The sequence below is a fragment of the Dunckerocampus dactyliophorus genome, chromosome 21 (assembly GCF_027744805.1).
Source record: "Dunckerocampus dactyliophorus isolate RoL2022-P2 chromosome 21, RoL_Ddac_1.1, whole genome shotgun sequence".
In the NCBI taxonomy this organism is placed as follows: domain Eukaryota; kingdom Metazoa; phylum Chordata; class Actinopteri; order Syngnathiformes; family Syngnathidae; genus Dunckerocampus; species Dunckerocampus dactyliophorus.
The window spans coordinates 15,993,169-16,009,803 of record NC_072839.1 but is presented as its reverse complement, the minus strand read 5'-3'; the positions used below and the strand labels follow the sequence as shown (position 1 = coordinate 16,009,803).

The window sequence follows — 16,635 nt, the reverse complement described above, 5'->3', positions numbered from 1 at the left end:
TAGAACATTGTCATGCACATACTTTATTTCAAAATAAATATATTGACATCAGTATTGGGATATAATTAAATACCCAAACGGACAGAAAAACTGTACAGACTAGCTGCCTGGGCAGTGTTGATTGTTCACAGGTTTTATGATCAGTATATGTAAGTACTCTAAAAAGGTTCAGAGCTCAGTCAGTCAGAGATCAAGATAATGTAAGATAATCGTGTTCATGGGCATCACATATTGTAAATTATTAACACCATATGTAAAGAAATAGCAATTGCATATGTGTAAAGGAAGCCATTTATACCAAACAAAGCTTTATCGAAGTGTCTTTTTTTGCCGCTGCGCAGCCTCCATGGGTTCCATGGCCTCGGGGCTGATGTTGTTGTAGAGCGGCTGTTTGAAGTGACGCCAAAACACCAGAACTACCCGTACGACAAACAGCAACGACGACGCAGCCAACAGCACGACTATGACAAGAGAGGAGTTCACCATTAGCCATGTGTGGAACTTTTGCTGCTGACGCTTGTGACGAAGAACTTTACCAATGAAGACGCCACTGCGGCTGAGAGATTCCGCATTGTAGTGTTTATCGAAGTTTCCTGCCAAGGCCCAGATCACAACTGGGTAGTCGATGAGGATGTAGCGCACGTGCCTGTCCAGGACAATGTTCTCCAGAAAGAACCTGAGACAGAGTGGAGGTTTTTTTGGAGCACTTCAAGTGTAACGGTGAAAAGTTTTGTACACGCAAGGCTCACCACACGAGCAGCAAGACAGTCAAGGCGCAATACGACACGGTGGCGGCGTCGGTGGGCGACATCTTTGCCTCGTACGTCAGCACGATAGCCAGGTTGATGAGCGTGGCGATGGTGGTCCATGTTGTGTAGATCATCACGCCATTGTGAACCTGCAGTTCCAGTGAGGAAAAGAAGTATTATAAAACTGTGCAGAACTTTTATGGTAGGCTTATTGTACCAGGGAGAGACAGAATGTAAATCTAGAGAAGAAAACACTGAGTAACAGTTACAAATCATTTGTCATGAGGGAAACAACTCTATGACTTGCTACTAACCAGCAAGCAGCCTGACTCCCATAAACTAGTTGTTCCTAATCTCAACTCATTATGTGGATAAAAGAAACTTCCTTTGAAACCACTCCACTACAAGATTGAGTGCGGCCTTTTACTGGCTTGTACCACATTCTAAAAATATAATGTAACAAAAAACAAAACAAAATATTCTAAATGAAAAAAACAACAATGGCACAATTTAACCAAAATACTAAAATAAAACAGTTGCCCTCTAACAAGAAAAAGTTGTAATTTTACGAGAATAACGTTGTAATATTATGACAAAAAATAAACTCATTTTAGTTGCATGAAGTTGAAATGCTAAAGAAAGACGTTATGTTTTAAAATCGCAATATTCTGAAAAACAACCAAAACGACAAATTAAGTTGTAATTTCTGGAAAATTAGGTTGCAGAAAAAGTCTAAATATTGTGGGAATACTGTACAGCCAGAAGAAGAACAGAATTTACAAGACCAAAGTTGAAATAGTTGGACAAAAAACAACGGCAGAAAAAAAAAAAAAAAAAAAAAAAAACAGCTGTCATTTTACAAAAGTGAAGTCAAAGTAGAGTTGCATTTTAACAAAAAAAAAATGGCAATTTTACAAGAATAAACTCGTATCATGAATTATTTTATGAGCATCGAGTTGAAATATTAAAGAAAACTTTTTGTAATATTATGAGAAACAAAACAAAATGAAGTTGTCATTTTTGGAAAATTAGATTGGGGAAAAGTTATAATAAAAAGCTATCATAAAAGAATAACATCACAATATTAGAATAAAATTTACAGAGATTATTTAAGAAGAAAGTTTAAATATTTGGAAAATTTAAAAAACAGCAAAAATGGGAGAAAAAAAGAGCAAAGTGTGAAGTTGATACTAATAATAGGCTTTTTCACCTCTATGACAAAGCTGAGATGCAGTTTTTTCTTGAAATACATATAACTTCTTAGCATATTCACATGTGTTGCTTTACAAAATATCAAAGTGGCCCTTGCATCCTTTCATTTTTCAATATGTGACCCTCGCTGGAAAAAATTTGGACACCTCTTTTGTAGACCAAGAAAAGACTGGAATGGGCTACAAGACCACCAGCAAGAATGTTGGTGAGAAAGAGACCACTTTTGGGGGTTGAAAATGGAAGAAGAGTCATTCACCCCCTGTATCGTGTGTGGGGTATACTAACCAGTATGCGAATGAGCCACAGGTCTGCTTTGTGGTATTTCTTTAGCCACGCTCCATAAACATGAAGGCCATGGCAGGCGAAAGAGATCATTGCGTAGTTTGTGCCGGCGACCAGAATCAGAAAAACAAGCGCTGCAATCATCAGCCTTGGTGGAAGAGACAAAAAACACATATTTCATATTTGCATGGTTTGATTTTCCTAAGTGTAAGCTTACCCTCTGTCCCAAACAAGCAACCAGGCGATATTAAAGCACAGATTGAGACACCAGCATATGAAGAATCCATAGGGCAAGACTGGAGGGCTGCAGTAAACATAACCATAAGCATTCCTGCAAGGAGCAAAACAACCACTTTTAGCGTTCACACAGGCATTAGCCTTTTGAAATGCTTTCAAACATTACTTTCTGCAAAGGTTAGCCAGGATGTAGATAATCATGATGGTCAACCACACGTAGATGACACTCCAGATGCTGAAGGTCCATCCCGAGGGTGTGATCTGGGTCTCAAAGACAGCGGACACGTTGGCTGTGGTGGTATAGTAAGGGCCTGCATGTGCACGTGTGCATCAGAAACATGTTGGAATGAAGCTTCACATTGGAGTAGGACCATGAGAGCTTCACTTACCCACTCCAACTACAGAGAGGCCGTTGAACACCAAGCTCACAACGTAGAAGAGTACAGACAGCAGAATGACTATAAGACGTCCAGCATCATGTTTCCCCATCGCAGGCGTGCGTCTAAATACAACAAACACATCAGAACATTACACAATATGCTGAATGCATGCTGAATAAAATAACCACGTCAAACAAAGCGTACCTTTCTCCAGCCCAGCTGGCCCAGTGTGAGAAAACAAGACAAAGCATGGATGGGTCGCTTTTATACATTAGCTGGTTGTGCAACAGCAACGTTTATGACCACCGCCAGGGTCACGTGTACCTCTTATCTTGTTTACATTCCTGCTGCAGCGCAGTCGCAAAATACCAATAAAACACAACACTCCTCCGCATTGTACTTGACGTGACTGTGATAGTGTTTGGATCATGCAAAGTTACATAGAGGTACATCAACTTGCACAATTCAACATGTGTGAAAAGGAGAAGGAAGAAGCAGATCTTATTTAACCCTACCCCGTCTCCATGTCTGAGCAATTACTGTTAGTTTGGCGAGATATGTTTGTTGGGGGCCCTCTACAGGGGGGATACTCCTCACAAAAAAACAAATGTATTGAGCAGTGAAATGTTTTGTGTTTGTTGTAACTTGTACACAATGCCTTGTCTAATAAAACGACAACAGATGACAGTATGGGGCGGCATTGAAGCTAGAACCGCCACTGGGGGCAATGTAACTTTACTGTAATTCATGGTGAAGTAGACAAAATATGACTCTGTACAAGTTTATCTAAGAATAAAGTTTAGGGATCAACATCATGTCATATGTAATTTAGCCTTTGTAATGCCTTACTAAAGTAATTATTGTTGCTTATTAGCTACAGTCTGGGATGGATGAATGAATGTACAAAAGCACACCATGTACTCCATCACACAGACTCATACCACAATAATAAACATCAATGATGAAATACTACTTTCTGCATTTTAAAACACAGTTCTGGTGCATTGAGGGATAAAAAGAATCAACAAAAATAGTCATCTTTATTGTCATGTTGCATGCCGGTGAAAACATAACTGGAATGACAATCAGACGTAGAACCACAGCAGAGGCTGTACAAGCTCATGAAACATCATGAAACACCATGAAACATCTACCAGAACTTGGGACCTTGCATCGTCCTGGTCACCTCCAGGCGCCGAGCCAGCTGGCAGTAGCGGCGTGTGTGGGCGTGGTCTCCTGTAGCGTCACACACTGGACAGGTGTACTTCCACAGGACGGGGCACACCACCTTGCCGTCGTCTGCCTTCAGCTTATGGGAGCGGTAGACGTCGGGGGTCTCTCCGTTCCGCTTGCAGAAGGGACAAAACTCCGACGGCCCCCCGGTGAGGCTGGTGTCCGAGCGGCTGCTCACCGAGTTGCTCTCCACGGAGTCCCCGCAGCATTGGGGCCCCTCGGGCGGCTGGCAGGGACCCTCAGCTTCCATCAGGCCTCCGCTGCGGATCTTCTTCAGCAGACCACCCAGGTTCATGTAGTCGCGCCACATGTCAAAGCAGGGTGCGTCGGACGCGGTGGGGGGCTGGCGAGATGTCATGTTTGTTTGGCGCGTGCGGTGGAGGGTGCTATTTATTTGTTGATCCCTTGCCCCCTCATTTCACCCCCACCCCCTCCATCGTTGGCACGTGAGTCAGTCCGCACAGGTGCTTACCAAAGGGGAAAAAAGTGATGAGGACCACTTTCATCTCTAAATTGGAAGACTTGTTTTTGTCTTTTGGAGCAGCAGGATATTGAAGGGTCAAAGTGGGGCCACACACACACACACACACGCACATACACGCACACACAGACAGAGAGAAAGAGACGTGGTTATATTATATTTATATTATTATGGGTCATATAAGGCTTTTTCAATGTACAGTACGGTTTGTTTCCTCCACAGTTTTTTTATTTGTATTCGTGTGTTTTCATATGGTATTGTAGTATTGGCTAGGGTTTTGAGCTGTGATTCAGGGGTTGCGCTATAGGGGGCAGTGGCGTGTGCCTGCTAGTTAGAGCCTGTCCAAAAGAGAAGAAGAGTTGGCTAGCCACGTTGGCCGCATTAAAACGTGAAATGCGTCTTGCAGTAAGGTTTAGACGCCAATAAAAGGCTGATTTGCGAATTGTGTCATCCTGCCTCATGGTCATTCTGCCCACTTTACAATATTTGATCTTATTTAACAAAGCTGCTCTGAGAGCTTGACTATGACAATGAGCTTGACAGAGCTTGACAATGACAAACATTCTTTTGCTGGCTCACGAGCTAAAAAAATGAATTTTTCACTGAACAGGAAGTTACTGTAATAATATTGCATGTCGACATAAACAGATCAGTTTTCATAGCAATTACCCCTTTTTGTCTCATTTTACATCGGTGGACATGATGGACCAGGACTTGATGACAAAAATGGAACTTGTATTATTACAGTAATATTATATTATTATTAAATTTAGTGTTATTTTCTGGGATAGGCTCCCGCTGGACTGTGACCCTAATGAAGACAAACGTTATAGAAAATGAAAAAATGGATAGAATGATATGTTTTTTTTTCTGAAACCTCGCATAAACACATCTGTCCATCCATTGTCTCTTGCGCTTGTCCTCATTTGCGTCATTTGGGTGAGCTGGAGCCTATCCCAGCTGACTGGGCAGAGGTGGGGTATGTTGTGAATTAAGAAAGTGGATTTAGATGTCATTTAGACAATTCCTTGGAGTCCTCCAACAGAAAGGCCCTGAACAGTCCAGTCTTTCTGCTTGAGTCTTGCTCCAAGGACTCCCCCGTCTAGGTTTGTTTATTGCCAATAGTTTGGTTTTCATCATCTTTCGTCTTTACAGCTTTTTGGGCTCCTCTGCGCTCTTTTGCTTTACATCCTACAGAGTTTATGTGATTGCAATATTTTTAACTGTCAACATTTCCCTGTTGTATGCGTTCCACCATATTTACATTCAGTAATAAATAATAAATACACACATAAAGGGTAGCACCCGGCAAATAGTATATGCTTGTACTGTTTGTTCCACATACAGTATTAATGTAAGTCAGTGTCACAACAAACACGTCTAGCAGGTGGCCATCATGGCGCCACCATGGTGCCAACGAGACTTTGTCGGGCTTTCACATCTGTAAGTTTGAACCAAAAAGCCACTCCTATACTGGGCCACCTTGAAGTTGTCCACTCCATTGTGGCTTTCACAAATTTTACCCATTTTTAAGACAAACATACGCAGAAGCACTGTAATTATGCAGATATTACAATTCATAACATGATGCAATCATGTTGTTGAAAGATGATTGACAGCTAGACAGGGCGGAGTCAGTATAAACAGCTGTGGAGGAGTGAGGGGTAAACGGCACATGCGCAGTACAATACCGGCGACGGCTCGAGAAGGCCTAACTAATAAGGGGATTAAAGGAGCCCGATTTGACAGGTGACATTTCAATTTTTAACATCTATTTAACTGTTGAAGGCTCTAACGTGTCATTTTCCCAAAACGTGCGGAACCAGAGGCGTCGGCAGAGACTGGAAAATGGCGCTCCGTCTCGGTGTTGTCACGCGAGTGAGCGTTAGTGTTGCACTTGAGAGCTAGCAGTAGCTAACTGTGCTAGCATGCCTTAGCCAGCTGATTTCGAACACTTGATAAAGAGCCTTAAAAGGTGTCACTTCGGTGTCCTCGTGTGATAAGAACACTCCAGGGCTGACAGCACATTCGATTTTTGGACTAATTGCGTTGTTTATTCCATGTCGTGTCGCCGTGGCAGTACAGTTAATGCTAGGCAGCAGCGAAATATCCTCAGATGCCCTCATTTGTTGAACTGTGTAGCTGTCATCGTTCGTCTTGACAGCTATACTGTAAGAATCAACAGCATTGTGAGGATTTGATAACAGCAGATTGTGCCACAGAATAAACTTGTGGCACCCTGGAAAAAAGTCTTGCTATTAAGTTGATGGTTACATAAGCGATCAATGATGTCTGTTAATGTATATGAATATCTTGTCATCTCAGGCTGCACAATGAGTCAGACTAAGGACAATGCCCGACTCAAGAGCTACAAGAACAAGTCTCTCAACACAGATGAAATGAGAAGGCGGAGGGAAGAGGAAGGTCTGCAGCTCCGTAAACAGAAGAAGGATGAACAGGTGAGTTCACCTTCAGGTCAAATTACAAAGACAACTGCTGGGATGAATCAATCCTTTTGTGATTTAAGTCAAAATGCGTCCACAAGACAGGTCATGGTAACGTTCCAGTCACGCATTTGCTGACTTTTGTCTACCAGCTGTTTAAAAGGAGAAACGTTGCCACAGTAGATGATGATGGCACTCTGGAAGATGACGGAATGGCTGACAGCGGCTACCTGGAGTCCCAGGTTAACAACATGGACCCTCTTATGGTGAGGGAGATGGTTATTTTGAAAGGGTGCAGAGGTGAAACACTGGTAAAACAGACTTCTACACTGTGGATTGTGTCTCTGGTCTGGTGCAGGGCGGGGTGATCTCTGAGGATATGACTCAAATGATCTTCTCTACATCTCCTGAGCAGCAACTCATCGGCACGCAGCGATTTAGGAAACTCCTCTCTAAAGGTAAAGTGATCTCTCTTGAGTACTACCGTATTTTCCTCAAATAAAGACCACTGTGCATCATCATCATCTTCAACCAGAATGAATTAATGTCGCAGTGTTGTTTTTGTACTTTGGTGTTAATTGTCGCCACGCCATCCACAGAGCCCAATCCACCAATTGACGAAGTCATTGCCACTCCAGGCGTGGTGGAGCGCTTCGTGGAGTTCCTGAAGAGGCGAGAAAACTGCACATTGCAGGTAGAAATAAATAATTTTAGGTTTCATTACGCAACAGCGTCACAGTGCCAGCTCGTTCCTCCCCATCCAAACCTCCAAACCCTTCACCGAAACGTGACATGTACCTCCAAAAAATAAACAATTATTTAGAACAAGAGTTGTGGTTGCTCACCCTCAGGAAAACAACTGCTCCTAGCGTTTTTGGCAGAGAATTGCAAGTCACATGCTCAGCACTTGTTAGCCGTGGTGACCATGCTGTAGCATCATTTAGTCTTTTGTGTGCTACTCTCTACATTTCTCATGGCACTACGTCTGTCATTCCTACTTTCTATCTTTCTGTAGTTCGAGGCCGCATGGGTGCTGACCAACATTGCTTCAGGCACTTCGCACCAGACACGGGTGGTCATCCAAGCCGGCGCTGTGCCCATTTTTATAGAGATGCTCAGCTCAGATTTCGAGGACGTACAAGAGCAGGTGAGGGGGGATTCGCTTGCTGTGACATCTGTTTTTTTTCCCCCAGACGTAAAAGTGACCGAAATGTGTGGTTTCGCCCTCGCAGGCTGTGTGGGCGCTCGGCAACATAGCAGGAGACAGCACGGTATGCAGAGACTTTGTTGTAGACTGCAACATCCTGCCTTCACTGCTGCAGTAAGTACCAACTAACACGTCTCTCTCACACACACACACACACACACACACACACACACACACACACACACACACACACACACAGCATGTTTGTCACTGTACGCAACAGGCTGTGAGACCTCCACCTTGCAGGTTATTGGCTAAACAGACGCGTCTAACCATGATGAGAAATGCCGTGTGGGCCCTCTCAAACTTGTGCAGGGGGAAGAACCCTCCTCCTGACTTCACAAAGGTAATTTAATTTCTTTTTGGGTTCAAAGCTGTATCGCGCTGCAAACGGAACATCAGATGTTGTGTTCCTTTCTCGTGCAGGTGTCCCCATGTCTCAGCGTGCTGTCCTGGCTGCTGTTTGTCAACGACACAGACATCATGGCCGACGCTTGCTGGGCACTCTCATACCTGTCTGACGGCCCGAATGACAAAATCCAGGCTGTGATTGACTCAGGAGTGTGTCGCAGGCTGGTGGAGTTACTGATGTAAGGAAGCTCTTCTAGCAGTTGCAAACACAGTGACACACACTGGGCCATCTTCTGACCACAGTTTTGTTTTGTTTCAGGCACAGTGATTACAAGGTGGTGTCTCCTGCTCTACGAGCTGTTGGAAATATTGTCACTGGGGATGATTTTCAGACACAGGTGATGGCAACATTCACACGTACGTGGCGATGCAGCTTGTGTCTGACTGTAGTGGCATGTGGTCTAGGTTATCCTAAACTGTTCAGCACTGCAGTCCCTTCTTCACCTTCTGAGCAGCCCCAAAGAGTCCATCAAGAAGGAAGCCTGCTGGACCATCTCCAACATTACAGCAGGGAACAGAGCACAAATACAGGTCAGAGTGGCATGCCACAGACAATAACAACACTAAAACTGGCAGTGCCATGAGCCTTTTCCTCAAACCTATCCATAACAGATGGTGATAGATGCAAATCTGCTGCCTCCACTCATCACTATCCTACAAGTGACAGAGTTTCGCACAAGGAAGGAGGCAGCATGGGCGATTACCAATGCCACCTCTGGGGGCTCTGCTGAGCAAATCAGGTTGGGCTGCTTACAGAAGCAAACATACTTGCACAGTGCATATTATTTCTCTAGCCTTGACACTGCATCACGGATCTGACTGATCCCTCTACTCTGCATAAATACATAAAAAATACAGTATACATAAACTGTGCTGCCACCTGCAGGCACCTCGTGGAACTTGGCTGCATAAAACCTCTGTGCGATTTGCTCACACTGATGGACCCCAAAATAGTTCAGGTGGCCCTGAATGGCATTGAGAACGTCCTGCGACTGGGTGAACTAGAAGCCAAGAGGGGAGGCGGCATCAACCCCTACTGTGCACTCATCGAGGAGGCCTATGGTACACACTACACCACTTCCCCCCTCGCTCTTCCCCATGCAAACCCTTTTGCAGTTTTGCGTACCTTTTTTTTTTTTTTTTTTTTTTTTTAATGTAACCTCGCTGACTGTAAAGTCTGGGATTGGTCATCTTGTAGAACATTATTTCCTGCCTGTATATGACTCGGTCAGGGCGTTGTCCACCCCTGTAAACGCCTTATTGTTCGATTCCAGATCAACATTTGCGATAAAAATGATTGTTCACACCAATTGGCTCCAGCAGCTGTAACACTCCCCTTCTCTTTTTGACTGCCATCGTTCACTCGCTGCTTCCATACATTCATTTGTTTCTGGTGGCCTGCCAGTTAGATTAGGTGCTACATTTTTTTTTCTTTTTAAAAGAATTGGCGCTACCTATTTGACCTCGCTCACAAACACATAATAGGACTCTGTGTTTCTTGTCGTTACAACTCTGCACAGTAGAAAGATTTTATTAATCCCCAACAGAGGAAAATCATTGTACCTCTTGCACATATGAATTAGTTGCGCATTATAACATCTGCTGATCAATATTGTGAAATATGTACAATGACATTATCTTTAAAGTATATTATCTTTAAAGTCAGCCCAGGATCCACCATGAATGTTTTTATAAATCACCCGTGCGTGTTCTTAGGATGAAAGTAAATGAAATCTGTAGGTCCATAATTTCATCTTCTCTTGTTAAATAAGGTTTAAAAACATGATAATGTTGCACATTTCTTGAAACAAACTAAAAAGCTCAAGTTTTACCCGTCCACACACAAACACTGAATCGGTTTTTGAAAATCTACACGCTTGTCGGAGTTTTGGGTCATGGCCAATTATGTAAATTAGACGATGATGCCCCCAGCAATCCAACACCACAGATAGTTTCCCACAAGGCTGCAAACTAATTAAATGTTAAAAGGACATTTTGTGGTAATAATTGTCCTACTTACCATCTTTCAGGTCTGGAGAAGCTGGAGTTCCTGCAGGGCCACAAGAACCAGGACATCTACCAGAAAGCGTACGACTTGATTGAGCGTTACTTCAACACGGAGGACGAGGACGTGTCTCTAGCTCCGGCCGTGGATCTGCAGCAGCAGCAGTTCCTCTTCCAGCAGTGCGAGGCGCCCATGGAAGGCTTCCAACTATAATGTTCAATATGCGCTCCCACCTTCATCCTCAGCTCATTTCTCTGCCCGCCACCGCCGCCATGGTCGAGGGGCAGCCGTCAGCAACCCCAGGCTCGCCTTGTTCCCCCCCGCCTCCTCATTGTCAAGAGAGATTGATTTGATCGTAATTACGTAAATGACAATTTACTGGAGCGTGTGGGCGTACATGAGCGTGGGTCAAGTTCTGCTGTCCTGTTGGGCGGCTGGTGAAGGTTCCACTCATTGTTGAGCTCACCTGTGTGCGTCCCGTTCCTAATCACCTGAACTCCCTAAAACATATCCTGCAGTGCCACAGTCTTACTTTTTGGATTTGACAAAAAGGCCACGAAGCTCTTAGTGGGGGAAATGGTAGGACTGCACAGCTCCAACATGTTGACCTTCTTGCCCACAAACAGGTAGACGGGAACAAGCTCACCTAGACACTGGACTGACTGTCAAACGTTGGCCACATTTGATAGTGGCCACTGGACTGAACTACCCAACCCAAGGACTCAAGCGACCGATAGGAACGGCACTTAAGATGACAAACATGGAGCAGATCTTGCACTCTCTCAGCTGTGGATGGACAAATTAGGAAGTGGCCGGTGTCGCTGAGAGGAGGAGCTTGCCAGCGACAAACCTGGCTGCTGGATTTCATACTACGCGTGGCTTTGTCTGCCCCAGTCCTGAGACTCCTCCAGCTGCTCATGCTCCATCCTGAAGACAAGTTAGGACTGCCTCTGGTGTGACATGAATATTCCCATGGACGCATGGGAAAATTGCAGTCTTCCCTCGCACTGAGACAACTGGACAAGACTAATAAAACCCTGCAGACTGTCCAGAAAGCAGACCAGTGGGGATTTTTACTACCATCATTTCATTTCACAGCACTTTAGTTGAGGACTGACGCCTTCTCGTTGAGGACAGATATTTTTGTTTTTACATTTACTATTTAACTGCTTGATGACACTGCTCTTCCCCTCTCAGGACACGAGGATTGCTTCAGATAACCCCTCCAACAAAAGGGACTCCAGCACATAGGGGACTACAAGTGTTAGCACACTACTTCCAAGCAGAGCTACAAGAAACACACTGACGTTTCTAACAATTGGCGACATTGTCCACAACATGGCGTCCTGACCCATGTTTCTACGATAGTATTTTCTCATATGATCATGCCAAATCTTTTCACTCAGTTCAGCTTTTGGGTCTGAATAGTTTCCTTTTTCAAATGTTGAGTTTATGTCACATTGCCTATTGTGCCATAAATCTTCATCATGAATCCAGTCAATTTCAGCAAGACTCCAGATGAAACTTGAAAACCCTGGTGATCGCCTTTAGTTAACTAATCTGAATGTTCACCTAGTCCTCTTTACATTGCTTACTTTTGTCACAGTCTGTGGAAGAGATGGCTAGCTCCAACACTGTTCACCGCTGTAGTATTGAGTTTGTGCGATTCTTCCCTGTTCTGACATTTGCATAAAAGGCATCCCATCAAACATGGAGTGAAGCGCCTTCATTGTCCTCATTCAATCAGATGATCAAAAAAGATGACTTTAATCGACTCGTACAAACGCAGACATCACATGAACAAAATGGGGCCTTCTTGACGTTACAATGAAACCTGTGTCAGATGCCTGCTTTAAAAACCTTCCATATTTAAGGTTCATTTTCTAGAGGTAATAGTTTCTGTAACTTGTGTCACAGATTACCAAATAATTATATATTATACAGTGTCAGGCTGTTTTAGTCACTCAAGGAAAGCACTAGATTGACTTTTGGTGGTGATACATAATCAGCGAGGAGAGGTACCCTGCTGTGTCTTTTTGTTTATTGTCCATCACTGAGCCTTGTCAGACAGGACAACAGCAGCTTCCTGCTCTCTCTGTAGCTCCTCTCTCCATTTAGCCTTCTTCTTCATATTCTGATCCGACAGGGACTCATGTCTGCTCGCAGCCTGCAGTGGCCAAATTGAAGGTTCTTTATAGATCCAAAATGATGCATTTCATTTGAAAACGCATCCATGCATGCACACACAAAGCACTCACACGTTTACCCAGGATGATCATCAACAAACAGCCGCCTATTGTTGCCGCCATCATCGCATAGCAGGCTTTTACTCTGACTCTGTTTCTGGCAACATCCAGCGTTTCAAACCTGCGGACACACACGTGCACAAACAAGGGTGTTTTGACATGGTGGTCTTATCACAGCAGAAAATCCAATTTATCTCCACCCTCACAGGAACCACACCAATTACCTCCTCTCGCAATCATCCCCCAGCAGGACCATTTAATGAGCTCTTTTCCTGTGATATACAATCATTGTGGCATAAACGGGAAGCGTCGACTTACGACACAAACTCTGGTATCTCCTCTGCTCCTTTGTAGCGTCCCGACCACACCAGAATCTTCTTGTCCAGCTGAGAGGGTCTGTAGCCTGGGATCTTGAAGCCGAGACGAGGAGATGCTGCGTGAGAGGATTACATTACATTACGTCAAGAACATGGAGAGTAAGTCCAAAACAAACACTTAAAAGACACACATTCTTCCTGTGGTGCTTCACACACAGTTGGAAAACAGATTGAGACATCCCAAACGTCATGTCCTGACAAAGAACATGCATATGATTTAATTTACGGTGTCTGTGATGTGATTCGTGTAACCTTGCGCTGGAGCTGCAGGTGGCGGGTCTGTTTTGACCTCCTGTGGTTTATTGCACATCCCTCTGTAGCTCCATGTTTCTGTGGCGCGTCTGCACCGCTGACCTGTGCACAAAACAATAACATGTTCTACCAAAAAGTTATCGCCAACCTACCTGAACACAAATAAATGGCAATGAGAATGACTGCATGTTGAAGGTTGGACAACTACAGACCAATGTGTAGTTGAATGTGATACATAGAGTTTTTAATGTGAAGCGTAATGTGCCAATTAACACATATCACAATACATTCAGTCATCCTTTTGCTTGTCCTCATTAAAAGGTACATTTCACAACACAGGGGTTTACAAAAGGTAACAACATAGCTGTCGGGTCGTGGATACTGATAGTAGTTAAAGTCAAATTTAAAACACAGATGTATAGTTAACATCAAAAACTGACAATAAGAAATTAATATTGACAAGTTACGAACTACATAAACGAGAGATACAGATCGGTAAACGCTCGAAGACAACCTCGAAGCAAAACGCAAATAATTTAAAATGTATACGAACCCAAGAGGTTTCCAAAGGAAAGTCGGGATCTGACTAAATTCATGTTATTTTTGCTTCGTTAAACTGTTCTAAACAAGTTTACCGCAGACGTGCGCGGAAACACGTCGGGTCCCGTCAGCTGTTGAAAGTCAACCAACTAGCGTAACATAGCATAGCCTAGCCCAGCAGCAAAGTAGCATCTAGGACCCCTTCGATTAGTGATAGTAGTCTTTATTGTTCGCCTGATGAAAATTTGTTAATTACAGTCCAGAGTTTAGTTAGTATGAGACATGTACTTGTTTAGACGTCGAAGCACGCATAAAATATACAAATGTAAATTATATACTCCACAGACATAACGTTAGTCTACGTATTCATATATTTACTGTCCGAAAGGCATTCCACTGAACAGCCTCCTGAGAGGTCCGCGCGATTCACTATGGCGGCGCCCGATGGAACATTAAACTGTGAGGACTTTTCCATGTTTCAGGTAATTATAAAGGATGATTATTGAATGCTTTTCAGTCTTGTGCGCAGTTGACTCGAATCGAGGCATCAGGCCAAGCAAGTTGAGAGGCCGTGCCGTGTGTTTTTTTACACAGACTCAGTGACCCCTTGTGAAGACTCCAAAGTGTTCTGTAACCTGCAGGAGTTTCACAACATGCAAATGGCAAAACACGTTGCAGCCTTTTTAGTGTTTCTCTGCTCATATACGAGATTTTATTCGCATTTGCATGCACTCTTTACCTTCCCCTCAAAATAACAACAGAGTTATTCAAGAATTTCATTGCATGGCAGAACTACCTGTTTTACTGTGCATATGACAATAAAACTCTTGAATTCATGTCTAAATAAAATGAGTACTCTACACACACAAGTGAATAACCCCAACCCTAACCCTCCCAGGATGTGCTCAAGGTGATGCGCACCATCGATGATCGCATCGTCCACGCCCTGAACACCACCGTGCCCACGGTCTCCTTCTCAGGCAAAGTGGACGCCACACAAACGTGCAAGCAACTCTACGAATCAGTGAGTGGCTGACAGCTTTTTGCTGCAGTGACTTCCAAGCGACTTCCCGCTGTTTGTTTGTGGCGCAGATGATGGAGGCCCATCTTAGCAGAGACAAAGCCATCAAGACGTGCATCACCCAAGCGTCTGAGGTGGTGGGACAACTGCGAGAGGCCAGAACGAAGGACGCCGACAACTTGGCTCTCATCAAGCAGCTCAGAAAAGAACAGACCAAAGTAATTGTCCTCTCGTGATCAGCTCATTTTCAGTCGGACTCCGTTGATCTCATTCCTCTTCTTCTTCCAGTTAAAGCTCATGCAGTCTGAGCTGAATGTTGAGGAAGTTGTCAACGATAGAAGCCTGAAGGTATGCTTCTCTGCCACTACTATTACTATTCCTGCTTGACAACTTTTCCATTGCAGGTTTTTAACGAAAGGTGTCGAATCCACTACACGCCCCCCAAGGTGAAGTGACTGCGTCCCACGCAGATCAAACACTAGACGGACCCTGAAACTGTGACCTGCCGCCGACATCTTGGCTCCAGACTGCTCGGACCTCTCTTCCTCCTCCGTCTTGCTCATGTCGCTGTGTGATTTTTGTCCCGCATCGCTAACACAGCCTTCCGTGTGCTTCTTTGATGACAGAAGTATGATTTTTTTAAAGAAGATAATGAAATGTTTTCAAAAAGAATTCTGGTGTGTTTTTTCCAATGCACAATTAGTCAGTCAGGACTGGAAATCCGAGAATAATACAATGAAAATAAACACAAAATAATGTATTGCATGTAGTGCACCACTTGAGGGCAGTCAGTGCTCAGCAAAGCCTTTTGCTGTCACTGCGCCCCTCCCACACCTCAAAACAACCAACCAAAAAACATATGGCATCACTGAAGTGACACAAAAGCACATGTTCAGAAAGTACCTCACAAAAGTGAGCACACTTTCCACATTTCTGCAAATATTTGATCTTTTCATGGGACAACACTGAAGAAAAGACACTCTGATGCAATGTAAAGTAGTCAGTGTACAGCTTGTATAAAGTGTACTTTGACTGTGCCTTCAAAATAACGCACGATCATTCATGTCTAAACTGCTGGCAACAAAGTGAGTACACCCCTAAGTGAAAATGTCCAAATTGGGCCCATTCAAGTTATACGCTAGTGATTAAAATAAAGAACACAATCAAACACGTTTGTGATTTTGGTACGTCTGATGGAAAGGCTGGAATTTTCCACAAAAATGTCCTTTATTTTCAGATGTAAAGTATGCATAGGTGCAATGTGACTGCCACAAGCACATGACGAGGAGGAACCAAACATTTTACCTCCCTTATTTGCAACAGTGCTTTGTCCTGTATGACACATTTTAACATTTCATCATTGAGGGAGGGTGTCGTCTGTCATCTGCAGCCTACTTCGCACCATAAGTCTCTTAAAAATGACCAGAAATACAAAATATTTTCAAAATAATTCATATTTTCAATAATGAACATGAAAGGCAGCTTAGAATAGCATCCGATGGGTCAAGGGACACACTTTGGTGGTTTCAAGCATGGATTTGTAAATAATTCCAGTATT

General features: G+C 43.7%; 5 protein-coding genes across 7 annotated transcripts; 2 read left to right on the top strand and 3 right to left on the bottom strand.

Annotated features, from left to right (window-relative positions):
- Positions 1 to 108: 108 nt before the first annotated feature.
- si:ch211-161h7.5 (uncharacterized) lies at positions 109 to 3,117 on the bottom strand. The gene is made up of 8 exons (XM_054766010.1): positions 3,065 to 3,117; positions 2,870 to 2,982; positions 2,647 to 2,791; positions 2,461 to 2,574; positions 2,247 to 2,391; positions 750 to 898; positions 537 to 676; positions 109 to 461 (listed from the first exon to the last, which is right to left on the bottom strand). The coding sequence occupies exons 1-8, from the start codon at positions 3,109 to 3,111 to the stop codon at positions 310 to 312; spliced, it is 1,005 nt and encodes a 334-aa protein (XP_054621985.1). The 5' UTR covers positions 3,112 to 3,117; the 3' UTR covers positions 109 to 309.
- Positions 3,118 to 3,860: 743 nt separating this feature from the next.
- Positions 3,861 to 5,724, bottom strand: LOC129174174 (nanos homolog 2-like). Its single transcript, XM_054765858.1, has one exon. It carries the CDS (start codon positions 4,449 to 4,451, stop codon positions 4,011 to 4,013), a length of 441 nt encoding a protein of 146 aa, XP_054621833.1. The 5' UTR covers positions 4,452 to 5,724; the 3' UTR covers positions 3,861 to 4,010.
- Positions 5,725 to 6,196: 472 nt separating this feature from the next.
- On the top strand, positions 6,197 to 12,349 carry kpna1 (karyopherin alpha 1 (importin alpha 5)). Of its 2 annotated transcripts, XM_054765920.1 has the most exons (14): positions 6,197 to 6,323; positions 6,900 to 7,033; positions 7,171 to 7,284; positions 7,377 to 7,476; positions 7,618 to 7,712; positions 8,034 to 8,165; positions 8,251 to 8,339; positions 8,472 to 8,571; positions 8,652 to 8,815; positions 8,896 to 8,974; positions 9,042 to 9,167; positions 9,249 to 9,376; positions 9,523 to 9,698; positions 10,667 to 12,349. In XM_054765920.1, exons 2-14 carry the CDS (start codon positions 6,908 to 6,910, stop codon positions 10,852 to 10,854), a joined length of 1,617 nt encoding a protein of 538 aa, XP_054621895.1. In that variant the 5' UTR covers positions 6,197 to 6,323; positions 6,900 to 6,907; the 3' UTR covers positions 10,855 to 12,349. The 2 variants fall into 2 exon arrangements, with proteins under 2 accessions (XP_054621895.1, XP_054621896.1); XM_054765921.1 differs by lacking the exon at positions 9,523 to 9,698.
- Positions 10,210 to 14,225, bottom strand: fam162a (family with sequence similarity 162 member A). Its single transcript, XM_054765922.1, has 5 exons — positions 14,070 to 14,225; positions 13,517 to 13,618; positions 13,206 to 13,320; positions 12,900 to 13,008; positions 10,210 to 12,808 (listed from the first exon to the last, which is right to left on the bottom strand). Exons 1-5 carry the CDS (start codon positions 14,110 to 14,112, stop codon positions 12,692 to 12,694), a joined length of 486 nt encoding a protein of 161 aa, XP_054621897.1. The 5' UTR covers positions 14,113 to 14,225; the 3' UTR covers positions 10,210 to 12,691.
- mix23 (mitochondrial matrix import factor 23) lies at positions 13,164 to 15,925 on the top strand. Of its 2 annotated transcripts, none has more exons than XM_054765925.1 (5): positions 13,164 to 13,363; positions 14,955 to 15,080; positions 15,149 to 15,295; positions 15,366 to 15,425; positions 15,482 to 15,925. In XM_054765925.1, exons 2-5 carry the CDS (start codon positions 14,970 to 14,972, stop codon positions 15,530 to 15,532), a joined length of 369 nt encoding a protein of 122 aa, XP_054621900.1. In that variant the 5' UTR covers positions 13,164 to 13,363; positions 14,955 to 14,969; the 3' UTR covers positions 15,533 to 15,925. The 2 variants fall into 2 exon arrangements, with proteins under 2 accessions (XP_054621900.1, XP_054621898.1); XM_054765923.1 differs by lacking the exon at positions 13,164 to 13,363 and adding an exon at positions 14,464 to 14,538 and having other exon boundaries at positions 15,482 to 15,752.
- Positions 15,926 to 16,635: the final 710 nt, after the last annotated feature.

Excerpts from the sequence above, each read along its gene's own strand:
- fam162a (XM_054765922.1), bottom strand. The coding sequence starts at position 14,112 with ATGAATTTAGTCAGATCCCGACTTTCCTTTGGAAACCTCTTGG. Across the intron at positions 13,321-13,516 it reads ACCTGCAGCTCCAGCGCAAG|CATCTCCTCGTCTCGGCTTC; the intron begins GTTACACGAATC and ends CCTCTCACGCAG. Across the intron at positions 13,009-13,205 it reads GAGATACCAGAGTTTGTGTC|GTTTGAAACGCTGGATGTTG; the intron begins GTAAGTCGACGC and ends GTGTGTCCGCAG.
- kpna1 (XM_054765920.1), top strand. The coding sequence starts at position 6,908 with ATGAGTCAGACTAAGGACAATGCCCGACTCAAGAGCTACAAGAACAAG. Across the intron at positions 7,285-7,376 it reads ACAACATGGACCCTCTTATG|GGCGGGGTGATCTCTGAGGA; the intron begins GTGAGGGAGATG and ends GGTCTGGTGCAG. Across the intron at positions 8,340-8,471 it reads ATCCTGCCTTCACTGCTGCA|GTTATTGGCTAAACAGACGC; the intron begins GTAAGTACCAAC and ends TCCACCTTGCAG.
- si:ch211-161h7.5 (XM_054766010.1), bottom strand. The coding sequence starts at position 3,111 with ATGCTTTGTCTTGTTTTCTCACACTGGGCCAGCTGGGCTGGAGAAAG. Across the intron at positions 2,792-2,869 it reads CCTCTCTGTAGTTGGAGTGG|GCCCTTACTATACCACCACA; the intron begins GTAAGTGAAGCT and ends GTGCACATGCAG. Across the intron at positions 2,575-2,646 it reads CTGGCTAACCTTTGCAGAAA|GAATGCTTATGGTTATGTTT; the intron begins GTAATGTTTGAA and ends TGCTCCTTGCAG.
- LOC129174174 (XM_054765858.1), bottom strand. The coding sequence starts at position 4,451 with ATGACATCTCGCCAGCCCCCCACCGCGTCCGACGCACCCTGCTTTGAC.
- mix23 (XM_054765923.1), top strand. The coding sequence starts at position 14,488 with ATGGCGGCGCCCGATGGAACATTAAACTGTGAGGACTTTTCCATGTTT. Across the intron at positions 15,081-15,148 it reads GCAAGCAACTCTACGAATCA|ATGATGGAGGCCCATCTTAG; the intron begins GTGAGTGGCTGA and ends TTTGTGGCGCAG. Across the intron at positions 15,426-15,481 it reads TCAACGATAGAAGCCTGAAG|GTTTTTAACGAAAGGTGTCG; the intron begins GTATGCTTCTCT and ends TTTCCATTGCAG.